The sequence below is a fragment of the Haliotis rufescens genome, unplaced genomic scaffold (assembly GCF_023055435.1).
Source record: "Haliotis rufescens isolate VD_foot unplaced genomic scaffold, xgHalRufe1.0.p SCAF_16, whole genome shotgun sequence".
Classification (NCBI taxonomy): domain Eukaryota; kingdom Metazoa; phylum Mollusca; class Gastropoda; order Lepetellida; family Haliotidae; genus Haliotis; species Haliotis rufescens.
Genome location: NW_025963846.1, coordinates 7041925 through 7066800, shown reverse-complemented (window position 1 = coordinate 7066800; position 24876 = coordinate 7041925). Strand labels below are relative to the sequence as shown.

The 24876-nt window shown below is 41.1% G+C and overlaps 1 protein-coding gene across 1 annotated transcript in view; it reads right to left on the bottom strand.

Annotated features, from left to right (window-relative positions):
- Positions 1–1931: 1931 nt before the first annotated feature.
- LOC124136929 overlaps positions 1932–24876 on the bottom strand; it is a 32296-nt gene continuing 9351 nt past the window's right edge. Inside the window, exons 7-18 of the mRNA XM_048396733.1 lie at positions 24466–24659; positions 23532–23771; positions 21278–22651; positions 17994–20995; positions 17116–17302; positions 15880–16212; positions 14404–14595; positions 13184–13289; positions 12465–12514; positions 11530–11609; positions 7669–7722; positions 1932–2661 (exon numbers count right to left, since the gene is read on the bottom strand). Coding sequence (XP_048252690.1) covers positions 2614–2661; positions 7669–7722; positions 11530–11609; positions 12465–12514; positions 13184–13289; positions 14404–14595; positions 15880–16212; positions 17116–17302; positions 17994–20995; positions 21278–22651; positions 23532–23771; positions 24466–24659 — 5860 coding nt within the window. The 3' untranslated portion in view covers positions 1932–2613. The remainder of the gene's footprint in view (positions 2662–7668; positions 7723–11529; positions 11610–12464; positions 12515–13183; positions 13290–14403; positions 14596–15879; positions 16213–17115; positions 17303–17993; positions 20996–21277; positions 22652–23531; positions 23772–24465; positions 24660–24876) is intronic.

Below are 24876 nucleotides of genomic sequence, written 5' to 3'. Positions count from 1 at the left end.
ACGTTTACCACTTTGGAGAATCCCACGTGCATGGGTATGGTGCTGACACACCTGGAAACAATCGAGGCTAACCGGGATTCGAACCCATGATCATCGGTTTCTGGCGGGCCTGGGGGACGCAACGCAGCGAATTGCGACGCCTTAGCTAGACGACCAGGTCCCCTTGCTTTCGTTCTATGGAGAGGGAAAGAGCAGACCAGATGAGTTGGTACAATGACCCGTTTTGAGCGATTTTGCACTGTTGAAACCAATATACACCAGCACAACATAGTATGTTGAACAAAGAACCTTGTACAAATGCGAAGTTTTTGGAAAATATTCAAGAAATCCCTTTGTATAGAATGTAAAACACAACAGTTGCGATAAAGCAATAACCGTGATCTCAAAATCAAAACAGGTTATAAATACCTAAGCAATAAACATCGTGACAAAACCGATAATATCAAAGGTATTGATAAACTCTAACCTGTGAATCAAAACTATTTATAAAAGACGTTCTTGCACTTTAAGTGACTGCAATAAAACCTTTCAAACGTACAAACTAAACATCTGATTTAAATAACCATGTATCAAATATCAATATCTATAAAATACTTTATTACAATAACTAGAAACTGGTAACAGCAGACTGCCAACAAAGTATATGATATATATTTTATAACATAAACAACAGGCAAAGCCATTAAAAAACAAATCGCAAGATGGACGTCACATTATTGATAATATACACCCACTGCCACTCATTCATAACAACAATTGTTTTACGAACAACATCGCCAATAACGTTGAACTAAAGCAGGTTGCTTGTATTTGTCAGTAGCAAAAACAAAACATACACAACTCCAACCAATTATTGTGCAAATGAATATTTATGAAAAAGCACACGTTATTAGGAATATACAAATCCCTTCTTAGCACTATTTGAAAATATGTTTTGAACGTGCAGCTTATTAATTTCCTTGACATGTATCATATGTTTATCCACGTTTGTTTGTTGTTTTACGCCATAGACAACATTATTTCAGCTCCACCAAGACGGCCTTTAAATTATCGAGTTTGGGCCCGACAAACCTGTGGGAGATCCACGACATGCAATCAAGTACGTCATCGTGTCTGACCACCAGGGCCCACTTGCACAAAGCGATCTTAGCGCTAAGATGATCGTAACTCCCATACTTTAACATAGGCTTACAATAGTCTTAGCGCTAAGATCGCTTTGTGCAAGTGGACCCTGATCCCTTTGGTCGCCTCAGATAAACAATAGCGTGCTAGGGGCCAATTCCCTATGGGGGTGGAGGTTTTTGTTTGTTTGTTTGTTTGTTGTTTAATGTAACACTCGGCAATATTCCAGCTATATGATCGAGTAAATAATCGAGTCTGGACCAGACAATCCAGTGACTGACATCATGAGCATCGATTGACACAATTAAGATACGATGCATCAACCAAGACAGCGAGCCTCACTACCCGATCCCGTTAGTCGCCTCTTATAACAATCATATGGGGTGGAGGTATGTGAGTGACTGGGTTAGAAAATTTTCCCAGAACATCATTGGCTTAACATATTGTACCCGTATGACAAATCAAACCGGGAGTTCCCGTGTGACGAGCGGACGCATTAACTACTAGGCTACCCAACCGCCCCTGAAGGTGTATCAGGTAGGTGAAAGTATCCATACCCAAATGGCCGTGAATAAAGATGAAATAACAAACTAATACAGTATTCGACGTAATAAGCGCCCAGGGCGCTCTCGAAATTAGAAATAGGGGGCTCTTATTGGAATATTATTTTGGTGAAAAAAGTTCGTAAATTTCATGGTTTATGCTGACAGCCTGAAATGTTTATATACGACATAAATTTTTTTCCAGGATTTAATTGCCCACAATTAAGGGTGCATATAACACACGAATGCGTATTATATACGAATAAATAAGTCTTGTGTGCATTGATCAATCGGAAGGGGTACTAAGTGAGATTGCTCACTGGCCAATATATTAGCAAATATCGCCGTGTGCGCTTATTACGACAAATACGGTATCTTCAGTAGATGAACGAATATTACAGTATATTTGTTATGTTAAATAGGGTAAAGTAGACTTTAATATAACTCGTGTGAATATTCGAGAAGTGAATGTGAACAGGAAACGTGGTTGAGACCGTCGGATACCTTCGAGATATTGCATTACCACATTGGTTTATTTGTGGCTTATGCAATCGGAGATACGTTCGAGTTCGTGTTTGTTCCTTGGTGAGACTGTTATTATGATATTGAACGTGCAGTGTACACAATGAGGTAGAACGACACATTAAACGTCACAAGTAACACATCCTTTCGTATTAAAACACCACACGTGAATCTAAACACGATTTGACAAATGCAAGGATTCGATGCAGTCCAATGTCACGAGAAAGTGCAACAGTTCCTAGAGGTTACAGTCATAGTCTTCATGTCCTGTTCGGTACGTTCATTTTGGCAAGGCGCGTTTTGCACGAACACAATGTGTTCAAGAAGTGAAGCATACGTCGTAAGGACGAGCGATGCCTGTCGCCCTAAAGAATCCAGTGTAAAAAAAGTGTCCACCTCATCATCATCATTATCATCATCATCATCATCATCGCTCCCCGCGTCTGTTCCCCTTGAGACCAGTGTAAGCAGGACCCTGCAGATTGAAAACAAAGGTTAGACATATGTTTATCATGTAATGGATAGTGCAATTGATGTAACAAACACAATGCGGTAAACTTGGTGTTAAGATTCGATTAATATGCAAATGAGGTCAACTATTTTTTTATTCTACTCCATATATCGATGCGTTGTATATTTGCTAAAAAATATTACCTACGTTCCCACAAAGTTCAGAGAGAGGTTTTCCCTTCGTGCGAGCGCTTATGCAAACATCCGTGTAAGCGAGCATACATCCGGACCGGACCGCGCACACGGGCATGCATGTCGCTGTATTAGTGCAATAATCATGAACGCGTCATTAAACTCCATTACTCCTCGCCGCACTGCTAAAGTGACTTCAATGCATCTTCCCGAGGCAAGGGCGTTAACTGACATATAAAATGTCCAGTTTTCACCCTTGCCGAACTAGGCTGCTTTTCCCGAGTTACATTTTGGCTGGACTAACGAGTCTATGCATAGTCCAATCAAAATCGCATAACAAACTAGACATCCGGTTCGTAGACAATATGGATTTCAGTCGACTGCATGATTTGCACAGCATGTGTACCGCCAAATGGGCGTCAACAGATATTTTCCAAAGTGATTCCATGATTTTTATCAAGGTGCTCAAGTGACTTGATGCACTTCGCAAGGTAAGACCCGTTGTATTACAATATAGATCTTGATTATCGATAATATCGTCTTCACTGGGCGTCGCCATTTTGTTTGAAGCAATTGCAAGTTCCATGAGAGGTGGAATCTGATTGGTCAATAGGAGGGACGTAGAAGGGATATAACTCGTAACAGCCACTCGTGGTGGCGCTACGGTCGAGCCTGGGAATTCATGCCTAGTTCGGCAAAGGTGAAAACCGGACTTTAATAGTCAGTTGACGCTCTTGCCTCGGGAAGATGCTTGAATGAAAAAATGTCTTAAACTTCAATTATCTAAAAAATGACATTATGTGATAAAGATATATTATCCAGGAGTGTTTGTTTCCGCACGACAAATGTCATATCTAGGGAATTAAAAATACAATATGTATTCCTAATATATGATTTTTACTACGCGAATAGTTTTGGGAACAACATTACTCAGCTAATAATCTCAGCGTCTTAACGACAATATTGTTATGGTTTTAACACTACAATTATCCTTAATCTACGTTATAAACACCGAAGTCAAGATTATCATTTCAAATTGAAAACAATATTATTCAAAATCCTGATGCTGATATTGGTAAAAATACTTTCTTAAACGAAATCGTTTGTTTCCTATGTGTTACGTACACATTTCCGTATTATGTTTATCGTTTGTTTTCAAACTTGAAACAAGAAGAGGTCCATATATTTTATACTTCAGTGTGAAAGACTGAATTTTCTGAATTTGATAAAAGTTATAGTTTCATTGCAGTGAACATACCACTTGCTATTTCACTGCAGTGAACATAACACTATTGTCACCTCCCCGCAAATTGTCTCCCTTTATCGAAAGCATTGACTTCCTTTTACGTAAGTTCCACATTGACAAGGCAAAATAATGACAGATGGTCATTGATGGAGTTGATGGGGTTTATTGTGATTTGACAACCTCTGATTGACCAATCACAGTCGAGTAATTTCAAAATTCATGGTAGAAAGTACATTTACACTCAAGACATGTTATTTAAGAAATAAACGACGAGTGGCGGTTGTCTATCGTACAATAAACAAACTGCAAGCGATTTCGTGGCATTTGATTGGCTAACCAAGCAATTTGCTTTGCTTTCATGTTTAAATAAACCGAAAAAGGTTAGGCCACACCCAGTAACAAACTACTGTTTCCTGATTGGCTGATAATAGAATGGGCGGGGCCTGCGTTGCATTTTTGCGCTGAACCACGAGATCAAGCTGTTGTCTACAGTTTGTTTGTGTTAATCATTAAATAAGCAGTCTGTGAAGTTATTATTGCTGACGTATTTATTCATAAGAATTGACATTAAAATGTATTTGTGTTTATGGAGTGCTATGCGGATTTACACAGTTTGCACACCGGTTTTACGTTTATACCTCCATAAACACAAATGCATATTACCTTGTTTCACTGTCTTCATATAGAGGCAAATTAACAAAATACATTCACAGAGAATGAAAAGCAAGATAATGAAACAGATGGAGTGAATGATTGACGTGGTTGACAAACATGACGTACCACTACCTACATAAACACAAAAGAGATATGTAGAGTGAGTGAGTGAGTTGGGTTTGACGCCGCTTTTAACAGTATTCAAGTTATATCACGGCGTGTCAGCTTAATGTGGGAGGAAAGCCTGAAGTGATGCAGGTCTCTGACGTTTACCACTTCGGTGAAACCCACGAGCACGGGTATGGTGCTGATAAACCTAGGAACATAATCGGGGCGAACCGGGATTCGAACCCACAATCATAGGTTTCTGGCGTGCCCAAGGAAGGCAACTCTGCACAGCGAATGTCGGCGCTTTTGACGACTGGGTCACCCTTGCCCCCGTGATAGACAGAAGGGCCTGCCTGACATGAGGTCAACCAGGTGAAACAGTTCTGTACACTGGTCAACCAGAGCAAGGTTTGCATAATTTAGCAAAGAAACCAACATTTTTAAGATTCAGTTGATTATTTTTGGATTTCTTCACAATATATATTACATTCCATAGATAATATAAAATACGAATCTGATCTCAAAATTGTACCTCTATTTTCTCAAAACGCCGTGATTGGAACAAAATATAATACGTCAACGCCTGAGAATAACCTGTCTCAATTATCTGCCGAAACAGATTTTATTGGGCGTGAAAGGCAAATAGCCGTGAATCACTAAAAATCAGCAAATGACACCAGGTGTTTGTGAAGCATCAACGTCAGATTAACAACCAAAAATAGAAACTCACCTCACCTCGCTTTTTTATTAAAAAATGGCTGAGATGCTGCCGATGTGACGTTTTAAATTTTAACGCACTAATCTTTTTTCTCATGTTTCTGATTTTTTTCCCGTGTTTCTGGTACCTGGATCCAACCTGACCGTCTAATCACATCTACACCGCATCTGATTATGTTATTTTACAAATAAGGGAAGGTTGGAACAAATATACGTATTATTAAAAGCGGTTATTAGAGGAAATACGACACCATGCATTAGTGAGACTCGAAGCATTTGGTGTTGGCGTGTCTTCACATGAAAATGATGTCACAAATGACAAAAGTGTCTAAACCCACCACCTTAGAAGTACAACATATGTTATCCCAAAACCAATTAAACCATTTGAAAAAGAAATTACGGAACTTACTCTGGTTATGCCTTGAAATAAAAAAACAAACTTTTAAACGAGTAGTCGTTTTACAAGATATGGGTCGTGTCATCTGAGTACCTGATTGCCTCTCGGCTTTGCATCCCTCGAGTATCAGTAACGGTGACCTTTTCTCTGAATTAGAATAAACCATTGAACCATTAGCTGCCATCATATATACCGTTATCCAATGCAGGCTCAATTCATCAAATATTCTTGACTGAAGTTCACGATCTACCGAAGAATACACGAAAAGTTAGGAGATGTGATGGATAATGAAATCTCATTAAAATCAGGTCTTAGTTCTCTCCACCGCTACACAAAGATTTGAGGTCACGCCAGAACGACCTTTCGCAAACCTTGAAGGATCAATGAAATGACTAGCAAGAAGTTAACATCAGCCAATCAGAAAGCAGCTTTACGGCACTAGCTTCAAACTGGCGACTTACACTCCAGACTACGCTTTGAAAAGTATTTGAAAACAGAACAAACGAAAATTCTGCAATGTCTAATAGATGGCGGAGATTGTATGGCAGTACTTCCTATGGGCTATGGAACATCTCTCCCGTTTCAAAGTTTATCCAGACACCATATGGTATTTGGTTTATCCTACTGAAGCGAGCGAAAGATGATGAAGTTAGGGAAGCACATATACAGTCAGTAACATTCGTTCGGAATTGCGATGTTGCATGAAAAGAAAACACATTCCGACTTTCATTTTCCTGATCTAGTAAAAGAAAACATATTCCGACTGTCATTTTCCTGATCTAGTAAGCGATGCTCTGATTGGTCGGAGGAAAGGTCGCTCTGACGTGACCCGTCATGGGATTTCCTCAGATTTTTGATCGGCGGTAGTGAGAACGAAGATCGGGTTTTTATAAGATTGTGAATAGTGATGGAATGATGAGGACAGAATGATGTAGACGTTTATAAAAAAAGGCGTTCTATCAAAACTCAGGGGGGTGATGACAGAATACAGAATGTGTTTTGACAAGAAGTTTACAATAGTGCTAAAAGGAACTGAATTTGAATTATATGAATATTATACCACATTATCCATCAAGTCCTAAGGAATAAGTAAATTCTTTATATTTTGGTGTAGTTCTCAAACGAGTGTCCTTTGGACAGAACCAAACGCCATGCGTGACTACATGTAGATGTTCTTGATCTGGGCCCACTTGCACAAAGCGATCTTAGCGCTAAGATGATCGTAACCCCCATACTTTAACATAGGCTTACAATAGTCTTAGCGCTAAGATAGCTTTGTGCAAGTGGGCCCAGTTTTTCTGTTGTACTAATGCAAGCAACCGTTTCAACTCTTCCAAATCGACATTTTGATAATGACCTTTAGGGCTTCCTCTACTAAATGACAATGGACAAGCTTTGTTCAGTCATAACAGTGTAGCCGAGTAGAACGACATAAGAAGTTTCATGCCTCATATCAATATACTTGAGAATAATTTTGGGATTATTTGACAATATGAATAAAATATGTGTTAATTTAAATAATTATTTACATATACTTAATGTCCATAGGTTATGAACTGAACAAATACCGAAGTCCATTCTGTGACATATTGACAGCTGACATATATGATTTATACTGTCATTTATTAAAACAGGTTGTGACCTTACATATTATTTCATATTGGACAGAGACAACAGTTTGTAATAGCACATGGGCTTTTGAGACGGCCCCTGCTTACCATGCTGGAGATACTCTCCTGCGCATGTCCATCCTGCCCTTCGTCCACGGACTGCTGAGAAGATGAAATATGCAAGTATAAGAAAGAGTATAGACAGTGCATAACAGTCAGTTACTGCTAGGACCAGCAACTCCCGTCTCTGATGGATGTCACCGTCAGTTGCATAAACACATCTTGCTTCCAATGGGTGAACTAACTGTACATTCAACACTACCAGAGGATCTGACCAATGCCATCTGTGTCAAGCCGTCCATCTTTCTCCCGACGTGGATGTTAACATTGCTGTGGTTACTGACGTGTGTGTGTATCAGGGATGACAGTCATCTGTACCACGATTATGGAAACAATGTTAAACTTGTACGTTGATCTTAAGTTAAACTGATTACAAGTATTAACAAAACTGGATATTTCTTTAAAATACAAGGTGTTTCCATTTTGTGTTTTACTGTCTTACAGACTGTGTAATGCCGACAGATATAAAGCGTACTGACGAATAATAATTTGCTGCATAGATGTTGTTTATTTATATGGTTATAACGAACTAAGTTTAGTGTTAGTGTGTTAGTGTGTGTGTCAGTGTATGTGTGTGTTAGTGTGTGTGTAGATATTTGAAAATCTTTGCAATTTTTTTTAATCAAGGTGCGCAAGTGATTTGATGTACTTCGTGGGGTAAGACCCATTTCATTAAATAAAGATCTTGATTATCGATCAGATCGTCTTGCCTGAGCACCGCCATTTTGTTTGAAGCAAATGCAAGTGATATGAGAGATCTTATTGGTCAACAGGAGGGGCATAGAAGGGACATAACTCGTAATAGCCACTAGTGGCGCTACGATCGAGCCTAGTTAAGCAAGGGTGGAAACTGGACTTTTATAGTCAGTCAACGCCCTTGCCTTGGGAAGATGGATTATGTATGCTTTTTGTAAATATGTGTGATATAATATTACCATGTGATCATGTCTGACATGTATCTGAGTACACACATTATGTGTGATTATATGTGTAACATGTGTGACGCAGGTTTAACATGTGTGATTTATACGTCTCCCATCTACAATGTTTAACAAATAACGTCATTTTATAGTGTTAGGCTCATTCTATTTAAAACTGTAAATCTGTTCGGATGTAAACTAATTTCCAACAGATTCAAAAGGTACACCTCTACCGAGATACCATGTACATACAGTACACTGAAGGAGGTCCAATTCCGTCTTCATGCTCAATATATAACCTGTCTCCCTTTTTTAACATTTTCTAAATACTTTAGGGCCTCAGTGACCATTTCTAACATGTTCCATATCTCGGAAGTTGAACACTCACTAGAGAAGTTATGCCCCCATGGTGTCGCATGCCTCCAGAGCGAACATCAACGTGCTGTGTCGAAGAAACAGTTAGTTTAGAGCATAATTCAATATTACTCGTATAGCACAGATGAAGGTGAACTTATTTTCAGTAATTCTTACCGAGCATTAATTCACCCTGCGCTACACCGCACGTGCGCAGCCTACCCGTGGAACCAGGCTGATATACAAGATCTAATTCTTATAGGAAATGTGTTACACACTTTCATTTGGTACGTGTATACACTAACGTACACAAGACAATAGATCCCTAAAGTGAGAGCTTTTACGAATATATGAATGATAAAACAACATGTTATAGTTTTTTAAACAGCAAAATCGGCTTGAATAGAAGTATCACCAGAGTAATCAGAAAGTTGCATTGTATAATAGCAACACATTGACATCCGAGGACAAATAACTGACACGCTCGCCGATACGTGAGAGATTGGACAGTATTGTCATAGGACTGAGGCTGACACAGCTGACATACATGTTTAATTGACCTGACACAAAGGACATAAATGTGTCATTGACCTGTCGCCGAGGCCATAAACGTTTTATTGACCTGACACAGCAGGCATGAATGTTTCATTGACCTGACACAGTGAACATAAATGTGTCATTGACCTGATACAGTGGGCATGAATGTTTCATTGACCTGACACAGTGAACATAAATGTGTCATTGACCTGATACAGTGGGCATGAATGTTTCATTGACCTGACACAGTGAACATAAATGTGTCATTGACCTGATACAGTGGGCATGAATATTTCATTGACCTGACACAGTGAACGTAAATGTGTCATTGACCTGATACAGTGGGCATGAATATTTCATTGACCTGACACAGTGAACATAAATGTGTCATTGACCTGATACAGGCGGCATCATGTTTAACTGACCTGACACAGCAGACACATGTTTCACTGACCTGACACAGCGGACAAGAATGTTTTATTGGCCTGTCACAGAGAACGTTAAATTTATATTGACCTGTCACGGAGGACGTTAAATTTATATTGACCTTAGACAGAGGACATTACATTTTATGGACCCGACACTGCGGACATTCAAATTGTTATTGACCTGATATCTGATCAATTAGCATGATTAGAGGACAAAACTATTTTACTTAAACTACGTAAGACAGAATATCAACCACTGCAAACAAACTGAGACGGATGATGGTGCTATGATGTGATTCACATAAAACATAAAAGTTTAAATCATAATAAATGTTAACAGACATGTTGAAGAAAATCATACTCTTTAATCTTACATAGTCAAATGCTAATTGCAAATGATCAGTGGTGAAGGAAGATCTGGTTTAAAGAAGAAATTGACTTGAATATAAACTGAGGTTCGATTTTATGATATAGATTTACAGACATGTACCATATTTAAATCATCAATTCAGCCTTTACTCCTTAACATTTATATTTGGTTGTACTTTGTTTTGTTTGTTTGTATGTTTCTTGTTTTACGATGCACTCAGCAATATTCCAGCTATATGACAGCGGTCTGTAAATAATCTTGTCTGGACCAGACAATCCAGTCATTGACAACATGAGCATCGATCCACGCAATTGGGATATGATGAAATGCATCAACCAGTTCAGCGAGCCTGCCCACCCGATCCCATTAGTCGCCTCTTACGACAAGCATAGTTGACTTTTACGGCAAGCATGGGCGCTGAAGACCTATTCTATCCCGGATCTTCATGGGTTTGTGCGTTAACATTGTCGATGTGTTCTCAAGTATTTTTGTCGGGGTCACTTGCAATAAATATACACATATTACCGACAAAGCCGTATTATGCCTCAATTTATATATCTGAAGCATCCGTGCAGTCTTTACCCCTTACCATTTATATTTGGTTGTACAAAATGGTAGATTGGAAGCATCAACCTGTGTCTGAAACACCACCTAACACGTATGCTACTTTCATATTTAGGTGTAAGCTACCAAGTAAATGTCTTGTAGTAACTGTCCAGAGTAGATTGCAGAGCGTCCGCCCAGAGAGCGGAAGGTCCGGGGTTCGATCTCAGGCCGCGTCATACCAAAAGATGGTACTTGTTGTTACCCTGTCTGGCGATCGGCATTAAGGGGCTAAAGCAAGGACTGGTAGGTTCGGTGTCAGAATTGTGTTTGAGTGGGGTATTCATGTTAAACTGCGGAATGGTATCTCATTGGAACTCGTCCTACTAGTACATACAGCCACACACAGACAGGCACACATGCATGCACGTCGCTATATAAGTGCAATAATCCTGGACGCGACGTTAAACCCCATTTCACCTCACCTCACCTCACCGGTGCGGTTGTGTAGGCCGGTGGTTAAAGCGCTCGCTCGTCACGCCAAAGACCCGGGTTCGTTTCCCCACATGGGTATAATGTGTTAAGCTCATTTCTGTGCCCCCCGCCGTTATATTGCTGGAATATTGCAAAAGCGGCGTAAAACCACACTCGATCACTCACCTCCCAAGAGTTGATTCTGAACGTGAATATTACGTACCTCTATGCCGGAGTTATCTGCCCTGTTCGTGACGTCAGGTGGCGGGGCAATGTTTATTACACGGGATCTGTTAACTGAAACTACAGAACGCGCAATATTTAACTAATATTTGTAATACATAAATATCATACATAATAACAGTAATCCAGTTTCAAGAGGAAGCATTTCGGTTCGTGATATAAATTATTTAAAGATTTGATAAATCGTGTATTTCCAAATAATTTCATAATATTATGTATAAGAGAACGTTTGTGGTACATTAGACATCGAACTGCAGTGCTATTCGTTCACATAGCCTCTGTAAGGAACAGAATAGGTCCCTAGTACCCTAGGTGGTGGTGAGAGCCGGCTAACGATATGCCCTTTTGATATGCCGGATGTGCGTATTCCGGATGCCGCAGTGATGCCATGAAATGTCTATCTGGTACACGAATGCCTATATTTTATGTTGATTATGTTTCGCCTTGCAAAGAGTCACAAATCAATAAGATGTTTAGCTCTTATTTTATAAGCAAACATGGCCATGCATTCTACATGAAATCCCAATATAATTTACTAGTACCAGTTGTGTACACGGATGTGGCTCAAGAGTTATTAAATATGATGCCAAGACAAATTATGTGACATGCTGGATGCCTAGAGAGGGGTTTAATTCCAACCAATGAGGACAGGATGGCTTCGAACTGGTTGATTGTGTGCTATGACGTGTATCGTTGTTTGTTCATGCTGTCCTCGACTCGTTTGTCTGCCTCGATTATTTACAGTCAGTTGTGATATTGCTGACATAGTACTGACTACAGCGAAAACCAAACTCCTTCACCTCCATTGTATTCACCTTCACGGTACATTGTTAGTGGTGTGTTTACGAAATGTTTTTTTAAATACGTGACTTAGACTTAAAGTTGAAAATATGATTTAAAGAGTGAATATCCCACCGTCGTCATCTGTCTTGTCCATGTCGGGCCTGACCACAGAGGAGCATAAGCTGAAACATATGACGTTTCCGATCAAACACCACAAGAAGTCTACAAAAGTGGCAGATGTGGTACTACAAAAAAAGCATGATTAACGCTATAACTTATGGCTTGTCAAAGTTTGTCAATAATTCATACCATGCCTTCCTATCGCTTAAGTTTATAACGTAGTACAACCTATTTCTAAATAGAATCTTAAAGATTTTAATTATGTTCTGTCCTACTGAAATGACTTGTGGAATACATGAACATTCAATGAAATCAAAATGTCAGTTGGCATATGTTTTATCAACTAAAGGTGAAGTGAGGTGAAATGGGGTTTAACGTCGTGCCCAAGATTATTGCACTTATATATAGCGACGTGCATGTACATGTGTGCGTGTGGCTGTTTGTACTAGGCCGGACTGATAACGATTTATAGTGCTAGCCCACTGAGATACCATGCCACAGTTTAACATGAATACCCCGAAACGACCAGTCCTTGTTTTAGCCCCTTAATGCTGAGCGTCAGACAGGGTAACAACAAGTACCATCTTTTAACGTCTTTTGGAATGACGCGGCTGGGGATCGAACCCCGGACCTTCCGCTCTCCAGGCGTCGCTCTACCATTATAACTATAGCATATTACTAACATATTAAGAATGTTATTAAAGTCGTGGTAATTTGGGGAGTCCTCGTACCCGTATTTCTTGGTCACGTAGAAAATGATCATGAAGAGAAGGATGATGCCGAAGACGCCGCTGAGCATCTTGAACACCCACGGCCCGCTAGACTTGGTCCTGGCGTCTGTTGGAGAAAACAGCAGTCGGTAGATGTTGTACATCATTTATTTCTTCTCCTTGACAAAGTGATGACCTGTTGTCGTTATCAAAGCTTGTTCTCCCAGCGTTAAACATAGCTGCCCATTTAACAGTGAAATAGCCTGGGCTCTTATCCCCATATACTTGTGACATACGATCAAAAGTCAATCTGACGTCCTGTTACCCATAAGTCTGTTATTGTTTGCATTGTCTGGTCCAGTTCTATTATTTACAGATCGCCGTCATATAGCTGGAATATTTCTGAGTGCGGCGTTAAATAACAAACAAACAATCAAAGCAATATAAGTAACAGTATTGACATAAACACATCCCGGAATGGGGAATGAGTTTGGCAAGTTAGTTTGCTAATTATTTCTATTCTAAAATGGATAAACTGGAAAAAAGGGCATTTGTCATACGGAAGTTCATGCTTAATGATAAACTACGGGTAAAAGAGACATATCTTTGAAAATTGAATTTGAGAATTGGCATTAAAGTTTCAGTATTTTATTACTATTTTAATGTTTATTGACACTATTTCCATTTGTGGTACATGGTGTGCACTGAAATCACTTCTGTCAAAGATAACATACTTTCTTATTTATTTGTTTGTTTTGTTTATCAGTCTGCGTGGATGAGGGAGAGTCGGCATTTGTCACCTCTTACGACAATCATTAGAGTGTTGGGAACCAGTTCTGTCCAGGGTCATCACGGCGTATCTAAACAACCAACTCATAAATAATGTCTGGGGTCACAGCTTCAGGTAACCAACTCATTGACTATAGCCTTGCCAGTGCTTGGAGTCCTTGCCAAGAATCTTAACGGGATCTACAAGCCGCTCTGGTGATGAAGGCCGGCGTATAAGGCCGTATAAGTAAAACATCGTACCATTGGGTTTCTTAAAAGCAGCCCATGAACCACGATATTATCATCCTCTATCGACCAAGAACATACCATCAAAATCAACTTTGATATCAGCATTAAAAACGCCCGTTCAGTAAAGCTTTTTATAAAGCTATCTGACAATCACGATATAAGTATATTACACAGCGTATGTTTTGAATCAGTTCAAACATTAATGTCTTAAGCAGCCAACTCACCAATAGCGGCTCGGACCTGGTCAAAACTGTATTTCTGCGTGTGTATGATGACCTGTGTGGAGCTGGTCAACTCCGGGGTCCCTCCGTCCGACGCACTGACCGTCAACACCTTGTAGGGCAGCGTCTTGTCCGGCGTCCCCCTCACCGTGATGATCCCCGTGTTTTCATGTATGTTGAACGTTGATGAATCACCTGTCAAGCAGTAGAGAATGAGTTGGTACGTTTGATTTCAGGCATCTTTGAACATTATTGTTGTTAAAGTGAGCGTGTATGGTATCACACCTGTAGTAGCGATATTAAAATAAATATTATGACGGGGTACACTAGAAATGGGCTGGGAAATGTTGGGAATCAAACCCGAACTTTCGGCGTGACGAGCGAACGCTTTAACCTCTATGCTTCTCCACAGTCCTATTCTGATTTGTTGAAGTAAGGCCTGAAGTAAAGGTGCGATTAGATGTTTACGACAATGATGAAACCAAGTTGGGGTATGGTGCTGACAAACCAAGAATTATAATCAGGGCAAATCTGGGAATCATGACAGTCGGATACTGGCACGACCAAGGGACACAACTCTAAAAACGATTTGCTCCATAGACAACTGGGCCACCAGTGGACGTTGAACAAAAAAGCGAAGTGTAAAATTAATATCATCAGGCTACGCCCATGTCTACCTCTGCCTACGAGGGTAATATGTCTATCTGACAGTATAAGTTTTTCTATCTCCTGGATTGAATCTTCATTGAAGGAAGTTGAGGGACGTCCAGACCTGGTGTCGTTATCAAAGCATGTTCTCCCAGCCTTAAACATAGCTGCCCATTTAACAGTGAAATAGCCTGGGCTCTTATCCCCATATACTTGTGACATACGGTCATGAATTTCTTGGGGAGTACCTTTCTCAGACGTCATTCTTTCTCTTTCTGTGTCCATTTGGACCCTATCGAGGTCAACTGCCTGTCACTAATATATACTACTCAATAGAAGGTAAAGATCAGCAGATTCTTTCAAGTTACTATTGTTAATCTGTGATGGAATGAGAGATTAACTATAGTAATCGAAAAGAATTGGGTGATCCTTAACTTCTTTTGAGTAGTATACAAACGGCCTCAACAGACCAAATACACTTGCAATGAACTACTCAAACAATGTACTAGTGGTTCATTTTGTTATGGGGGCGGTCGGGTAGCCTAGTGGTTAAAGCGTTCGCTCGTCACGCCAAAGACCCGGGTTCGATTCCCGACATGGGTACAATGTGTGAAGCCCATTTCTGGTGTCCCCCGCCGTGATATTGCTGGAATATTGCTAAAAGCGGCGTAAAACCATACTCACTCACTCACTTTGTTATGGCCCATAGTTCAAAGTTAGTCAGGCTTAGAACATTTTGACCAGCCCTCCTACAACACTTCTGTCTTGTACAGGATTACTGAGTCAGATAACAACGTTACAAAATCGGCGTCCTGGGTAATATCCACCAACCTTTGACGATCTTGAACTTGAAAGTCGCCTTCCTGTCGTGGTCCATAACAGCCAATTGGAGCTTCCAGTTGGAGAGTTCCGTCCACTCGGAGGGTAGAATGGCTTCATACAACTGCTTGACGAATTCTGGAGGGTTGTCATTGACGTCCACAAGGCTGATCCGCATCCTACCCTGTGTGGAGAAAGGGTTCTCACCGTTGTCAGAGGCAGTGATGACAAGGTCGTAGTGGGTGACGCCGCCAGTGCGGGGATCGCGATCGAGTTTCACAGCATTCGTCAGGGTTCCGGTATCTGGTTCGATGGCGAAGGCCTCGATGGCGGACTTTCCGTTGGCTGTGAAATTATGGTAATTTCTGTCTTACATAGAAATATTACAAACAATATTCCAGCTGTTTAACGGTTGCCTGTACACAATCGAAATGAAACAATGATTGATATCATGAGGAACTATCCACACACCTTCAGGGAACAAACAACCACGACACCCTGAACACCAGATCCATTACGATCAGTTTCGAGGGAGCCAATTCTAGCCAGGACAAATTCAAATGGTCCCGTTCCGAATAATTGCAACGGGAACAACTTTTATTTCAGTAATGGCTAATCTCAGATATCATGGTTTGGGAGGTCGGTTGTTCTGAACGTTAACACACTGATCTGTTTTTACATGTCACTTTGATGCAACTCAACTCGCCAACAATAATGTATTATTATTCAGGGAATTCATTTCTTGTCTTTAAAAAAAAAAAAAGTTTTGATAGTTTGAGATAAATAAGCAGAATTGTATGCTCATTAAAGATTTCAGAAAAAAATTCAATAACATATGATACACCAATGACGTTTTTGTGAGTTTAAAACAGCTAAATAATTTTTACTGTCATCTTTTTGTTAAGTGAGTGAGTGAGTGAGTTTAGTTTTACGCCGCATTTTGCGATATTCCAGCAATATCACAGCGGGGAACCCCAGAAATGGGCTTCACACATTGTACCCATGTCGGGAATCGAACCTGGGTCTTCAGCGTGACGAGCGAACGCTTTAATCACAAGGCTACCCTACCGCCCCTTTTTTGGTAAGACTGGCTTAGTGCGTGCCAATGACACATTGAGATATGGGAAGATCCATCAGCTACCATTAGTAAGGAGTTCATATGAAGATGAGTGAAGCGTCCGGCTGTCTTTAAAAAGCCAGAAACTAAACAACAATGGGCCACTTATGTACACATCACTGACCACCTACCTGCTGTGATCTTCGTCAGGGTGTAGGTGATCCTGCCGTCCTCCCCACCGTCCCTGTCTGTGGCCCCGAGGGTGATCAGTTTCGTCCCAACCGTAACGTTCTCCCTGACGAGGAGAGACGGGAACCAACCTGAATCATTAACTGGGTGGTCCGTCCACTCGGGGGTAAACTCATTGACAGGTAGCACCTGCAGAAAAGATGATGAAGATATAGCACATCTGATTCTTCTCAACTTGTTACAACTCCCTAGGTCTATGGTGAGGTGAGGTGAAATGGGGTTTATCGTCGCATCCAAGATTATTACACTTATATAGCGACGTGCATGCACGTGTGTGTGTGTGTGTGTGTGTGTGTGCGTGTGTGTGTGTGTGTGTGTGTGTGTGTGTGTGTGTGTGTGTGTGTGTGTGTGTGTGTGTGTGTGTGCGTGCGTGCGTGCGTGCGTGTGTGTGTGTGTGTGTGTGTGTGTGTGTGGCTGCTTGTACTAGTCCGGACTGATACCGATTTATAGTGCTAGCTCACTGAAATACCATGCCGCAGTTTAACGTGAATACCCCACTCAGACACGGTATACTGACTCCGAGCCGACCAGTCCTTGTTTTAGCCCCTTAATGCCGAGCGCCAGACAGGGTAACAACAAGTACCATCTTTTAACGTCTTTTGGTATGACGCGGTCTTGGATCGAACCCACGGAGGCTGTCTCCCTAGGTCTATGGACCACCCATACCAATAATGAATAAACATAAATAAGATTGTTTGTGGGTCTTTTCTAAAATATGGTGTCATTATTCGTGAAATTATTATAATCAGTCAGAGAACGTGAAGTTACAGGAAATACAATTAGCTTAATGAAGAATGTATGCAAATGGACATATTCTCACCTGAACCAGCACCATGGTGGTCCCTGTCTGCGGAGACCCATACTCCGGTCTGTCTATGGCCAACACGGTTAAAGTGTAGGTGTGGTCACCCTCTCCCATAGTGTCGAAGTCAACTGTCTTACTATTGGCCCAGATTGACAAACCTCGGGCCTCAAACATGGGCTTTGCCATTTTAGCCGTGTCACGCTTGGGCAGGCGTCTGGGGCTCAATGTTGGGTTGGACTGACGGCCTTGTTTCCACCAACTGGGAGAGAGAACCCGCTTTTTCACTTTCTCGTTTCTCTCAGATATGAATTCAGAATCGTCAGTATCTCCTGGTCTTTTCCCAAGTTTCAAGTGTCTTGCTTGGTTATTGCTTTCTGGTGCGAAAGATTTCAACTGCATCAGATGCCTTAGGTAAGATGTTTCATGGTTAGGTGCCAGGTCACTTTTGATCTTTTTACCATCCATACCAACTGAGCTGTGCTGCATATGCCCTGGTTCAACCCTTGGGTTTTGCACCGTAACAGCCACACGTAACAGATTTTTAAGACTGGGTCTGTTTGAAGATGTCCCCTGGCTCTTCCTTGCATCAGCCTGTGAAGTGCGTGGTCTACCATGGGAGGAAAGCGTGTCTTTGTTCCTGTTGAAAATCCTTTGATCAAGTTTATCAAGGAATCGACTTTTCTTGTAGGCCGAGACTGGAGGAAAGTGGGGGGATGAACTAATCATGCTGTCCTCTCTGACTAAATCTACAAGTTCTTGTGGAAAAGAATGTTCATGACGTATCCTTGAGGACATCCTTGGGCTACCCTTCAGACTGTTGCTCTTGACATTTTGCCTTTTTACAAAATATGAATCCGACTGATGACCTACTCTGTTTCTCTTTCCGATTCTATTCTGATATTTGTAATCACTATTCACAGAAGGTTCACTTTGCTGTAACTGAATGCCCAGGGCATCTGCCTCCCTCTCTAGACTTTTAGCTATAGCGTCCTTCGGAACTAGAACAAAATCATTCATCGGGACTTTATCCGTGTTTGCTTCAGGCTCAATGTGCAGTTTAGCCAATGATGACAAAGGTGGACCAACATAGTGATTAGAGTCCACAGCATTAGATAGTTCCTCTAACCCATTTTGTTGATCATCATTGTTGCTTGGAATTTCTATATCTGCATGATTGATAATTTCATTATACCCATTTGCTTTGGAATTCCCCTTCTCAGAATGTCTGTAATCTTGCGTCTTTTGCTGAGGACTATAAGGAACACCATTTGTTAAATATTTAGATTGATCAACACTGTTGTATGACATAGCACCTTTATCAGTCGGTCTATGTTCTGAGGGAGTTTGTTCTCCATCTTTCGTATAATCTGTTTCATAGATATTACTCCCTGTGTCCATTGGATCCAGATAGTCATAATCTAGATTCTGTAGGTTGGGTTCGAGGCCAAGTTCTTCATACACTTTGGCTCTGGCTGCAGATATTCCTTCTCTTCCAATATCAACATCGTTATTTAAAATTTCCGGTGACTGTCCAGACACACCAGTAAGATAATTGTCTGGAACTGAATCTTGATATTCAGTCTCCTCACTACCAGTGTCTCCATCAATCCCAAGTGCATTTGTATTTTCAAAATAATCTAACTGCTGAACACCAGTTCTAATATTGTTCATGTCGGTATAAGACGAAGGCATCTGACCAGGGGACAGAGGTTGGTGTCTGCCATCATCCCTACTTGGCTGGACCTGGTGGTGATGAGAAGGTTTCAGCGGTTTATTTGGCTTATTATTGGGCAGGCGTTCATCTTGTATTTGATATTTCCAAGGTTCAAATCCATGCCTTTCAAATGGAAATGCGTCGTTTATGTCATGTCTCAATCTGTCATTGTGATTTGTTGAAGAAGAAGTCTGTTCCCAGGGTTCCAGATAGTATGGAAATTTCGATGTTTGTCTGGCAAATGGTGCTTCCCTTGGTCTATTAGGCCTAATGTGTCGCCACGAGGATGGGCTGTTTGGATATCTCTGCTTGAGGCGTCTATCATCATAGTTCTGTCTATCGTCATGAAAATGTCTGAAGAGAGATGGTATGTATTGTTGCTCAGGAAAAAGCTTTTGTCCCATTTTCTGTGTCAGATAATTCTCCTGGTCTCCCTTAGATTGAGTCACTTGTGTAGGATCGGAAATGTACACCTCATCCATGGGAATTTGATTCGTCAATTTCTCACGACTATTTCCACGTGATCGCTCATGGTGGACAAGAACGTCCCTGAGCAGGTGTCTGAATGATTCCCTGCCGGAAACATCTGATTGCACGTTATTGTCACTGGAAATTGTCTTTAGAAACTTTCGAATAGCCTTTTCCCATCTGTCATTCTTTCTTCTTCTATTTCTTCTTCGTGCGTTGGACAGTAGCCTACCTATTACTTTCAGTGCAGCTTTAGCTTTACGTAATTTTCTGGTTTTCTTTAGATACCTTCTGAATTTTCCTCCAAATATATTTTTCAGTGACGATCGTTTCTTTCTTTTACTGCTCATTGTATTACCAATACTGTTATTCTGATTAGTAGTCAGGTGATTGGGATCAGTTTTGTTGGTGTTAACATCATTGTTGTTAATATCAGACTCAGAACCCTCTGTTGTACCTTTATCATTAGTTGCTTCAGTGACACCATCGACTCCTTGACTATCTTCTGTTGTGTGTTTAACAAATTTGTTATACAATGTATCATAGTCAAAATCTGTGTTGGAAGAAGCGTTGGTTGAACTATTACCCCTTGAACTGTATTCGTCTATGGAACTCTCTTTATCCGAACTAGTGCTGGTTTCATATGATGTTCCATTTACTAATGAATCATCGCTGTCATCAGTATCACCTAAAGCATCACCGTCACCGTCTGCGTCATTGTCCCTACCATCACCATCTTCCTTCACTGTTTTGTCCTCAACAGTCGTGTTGTTTTCAGTTCCAATACCGCTATTACCTGGGAATTCTGTTGTCGCTGATAGTGTATCCTCAAAACCTAGATCATCATCATCACCATCATCATCATCTTCGTTGTCATCATCATCACCGTAATCGTCGTCACCATCAATCAAAAAGTCATCATCTGCTGTTGTAATAACTGTGCTTGTTGTGTAAGGTAGTGTTGATGTTTCAGTTTCAGAATCATCATAAAGAAATCCGAGGGCATTTGTTCTTATGTCATTATCGAGGACATTTGTAGAGGTTGTGGTTAGCGGGTCATCGTAAAGGAAGCCACCAGAATTTATTCCGGTTTCCTCTGAAAAAGCACTAGTCTTACTTTCAGAATGTACCAACTGTTCACTCGAATCACTGAAGTCACCATGTGGCATATGTGGACTCTCCAAATCTTCTAAAGTAGCTTTTGTTGTCATTATGAGAGAGGGGGTTGTATCTGAAGCATGGACTGTTGTCTCGTCACCATATTCTGAAATGGATGATCTCATTTGATTTCTAATCTTTTCTTGATCAGCTTTAGTTATGATATTCATTGGTTCTTCATCACCGATGGCATTGTTTATAGATTTGCTTGGATTGAGGGGCTTCAGGACATCTTCCAGATGTTTGGGTTCATCATCACGTCTAGGACCTAGGTAGGGTTCATCATGCTTCAACAAGTCAGCCCAATTATCTGGAACGGGTGCTTTAACTGGGGCCCTGTGACTCTCACTATCACCCACCCAACTAGAACCTCTGATCTCATCTTCATGCCACCTCCTTCTCCTCCTATAACCATCGTTTGGGGGCCTTCGATAAGGCTGATATCTGTTTGGATGATTATCATAGTCATAGTAGTAATCATTGGATCTCCTGTCTTCATATCTATATCTTTGAGGACGCCCTGCGTACTTTCTCCTGTTTCGTAAATCAGCTTCTCCGTGGTGATGATCATCATCTCGATCTCTGCTTTGTTGCACATGGTCATAATCTGGTTTCCGTCTTTCATCCCTATGTCTTTCGTACGTCTCAGTGACTCTCTCATGACTGGATTTGTCTTTATGTCTTTCATTCCATTCATGTGGATCATATCTTGGCCTGTCCTTTCTCCCTACCGAATCATCCTTATAAGTTTTTTCACCGTTTCTTCTTGGCTGGTAATCATTGTCAAATGGCTGTGCATTCTTTTTGTTAAATGAATCATCATATGTTTTATCACCAAAGTAGTGTGGGGTCATTATGGACTCTTGAAAATTGGTCGATCGGACATTTCTCCCAACTACATCCTTCCCACCAGTATTCTGAGATGCACTGTTTTGAAACTGATCCTGCTTTTTCGTACCTCGTCTACTATCACTACCGTGTGGAAACCAAGGTCTAGTCAGTTCTTTACTTAAGCCATCTTCCATTTCACGTCCCCGAGAAGTTGTCTCCCTTTCTGCCTTACCATCTGTCATGACGGGTACGGTTGGTAACCTGTACTCTGGATGGCCACTGCTGGCATCAGATATAGGAGGGGACTCGCTCGTACTGTTTCCTTTCCCTGGACTGCTGCTCCGGTCTCCAAGGCTATTTGGGGTCGTGGAGCTCGGCGTCTTGCTTGTCTTCCCTGCCTTAATGGGAGCCTTCTGTGTCTCAACTGAGCTGACCACCAGGGAGAAGATGGAATTGGCAGCGTCATCGATGTCCACGCATGACAGGTTGGCTATCACCATATCTGAAGACATAGTAAAGGTAGATCAACAGAATAGCCGAGGTTATGCAGAACATCAGGCTGACAACTATGTCAACTTATCTGAACAACCAACATATATCAAAGTTATGGTGATCAGATACTTCTTGAAGAAGATGTGTGATATCCCTCAGGGCAAGGATGTGATAGTAATACATGTTGTATACCATTCAAGTGAGGAAGTAATTATGAACAGTATTATATCACAGTCTGTAAGTTTGATGTGGGAGGGCATCTGGCTGTTTATGGTTTTTTTTAGAGCACAGCAGCAAGGGCATGATACTGGTAACCTTGAACCATAATCAGGACGAAACTGGAATTGGAACCACCACCACAGGGACGCCTAAGGGACGCAAGTCTGCACAGCGATTTGCGGCGCCAGAGATGACTTGGTCACCCGTGCTCAAACTATCCTTTTAAACATTTTGGTCACAATACTAGATTTGTGAGATAACAGAGACACGTAGAAAGCAGAACATTGGTTGGAGCGCCAGTAAGTTGGTTTCATAGCCATTATGGACAGTATTTTACTTATATCTCTGCGTGTTACCTTCAAGTATGGGGAACGCGTAACGTAGTGGAGGCCATGATATTGTGCTGTCAGATTAATGATGATAATAGAGGCGAATATGAGATATACGGATACTGATACAGCTAAGGGAGACAATCCCACAATAAAATTGTCGCGCCTGAGATTAGGCAGCCATTAAGGTCCCTTTATGTTGGTTGGATTAGGAGATGTACATAAATAAGGAGATGATTAATTGGACTAAATGGAAACGTCTACGTTTCCAGACATGGTGATTTACATCATCAATATTTAGCCAATGTTCCTTGACAGTAGGGTTCGAAGGTATGAGCGTACCTTTAAACATGTTTTCTTTGACGGTGACCCGGTAAATGGTCTTGCCGAACATGGGAGGATTGTCATTGATGTCGATAACCGACACGTGCAACTTCTTCTCTTGCAGGTGAATCTGGTCATCCACTGTCAAATACAGCTGGTCAAGCACGTGCCGGCCGTTACGTTTGTCTCGGTCCAGGCGTTTGCGCATGCGTACATCTCCTGTCTTGGTATTAATGTTGAAGTACTGGCTGTCACGGCCTAAAATGGTATTAGTTAAGGATATATTTGTAGCTGACTGTTTCTATGTTTGATGGATGAGTTTATATATGAAGAGTATTTCAAAATCCACGTGGTCTGGACTAAGTCACGGTGCTACATGGTTGATAGAAACTCAGGTAATTATGCGAAAACTATTTAAAAAAAGTTTAACCACAACTGCATTCTTCTTTTAAATGGCAAACTGTTATTCTAGTTATAGTTCATCAGGTACGAAAGCCTATTGGGGTCAAAATTGAAATATGGACAAGACACGAAAAGAAATTCGTTATAACGGAAAAAAGTTTCGTTATTACAGAAAGAATTTCGTTATAGCGGAAAAAAGATTCGTTTTTACGAAAGTAAATTCGTAATAATGGAAAAAAGATTCGTTATTACGGATATAGATTCGTTATAGTTAGGTGTGCCAAGTTAGGTGAGGAAATATTACACAGTTTTCAAGATCTGCTCCGGAAAGGAGCACTACCGCCATTTTCAGTCTAAAGTCGTTGTTATGGAAACTCTAAGAATATTTTCTTCAAAAATTCCAAACTACCAAAAGGCACCAGTTCGTCGCCACGAGACCTATCTATGTGCCAAGTTTGGTTAAGATATCTCTCATGGCTTTTTAGTTACGTTCCGGAAACGAAACTTCATTGCGGGGGATAATAATCAATCCATGACATATGTTACATACCTCGGAGTGAGTACTTGAGCTTGGCGCCCCTGTCTCTGTCGACGACCGTGGCTAGATGTCCTATTGGCGTCCCGACCGGCAGTTCCTCCAAGATGGTGGTCAAGACGGGTGGGCCGATGACGGGCACCTCGTCTACCAGGTCCACCACGCTCACCATCATCGACTGCCGCACTTCGTGTTTCCCGTCACTCGCACTGATGGCCAATCAGACGGTTAGCGTACCTACTCTTCACTGGCTTGATAATGTACTTCTCATTTTTAGTGTTTTCTTGATATGGATTCAGTTGAATTCTCTATTCAGTACTATACCATCTTCCCGAGGCAAAAAGAGTTAATTGACTATATAAGTTCAGTTTCCACCCTTGTCGAACAGGGCTGGAATTCCTGGGCTCGATCGTAGCGCCACCAGTG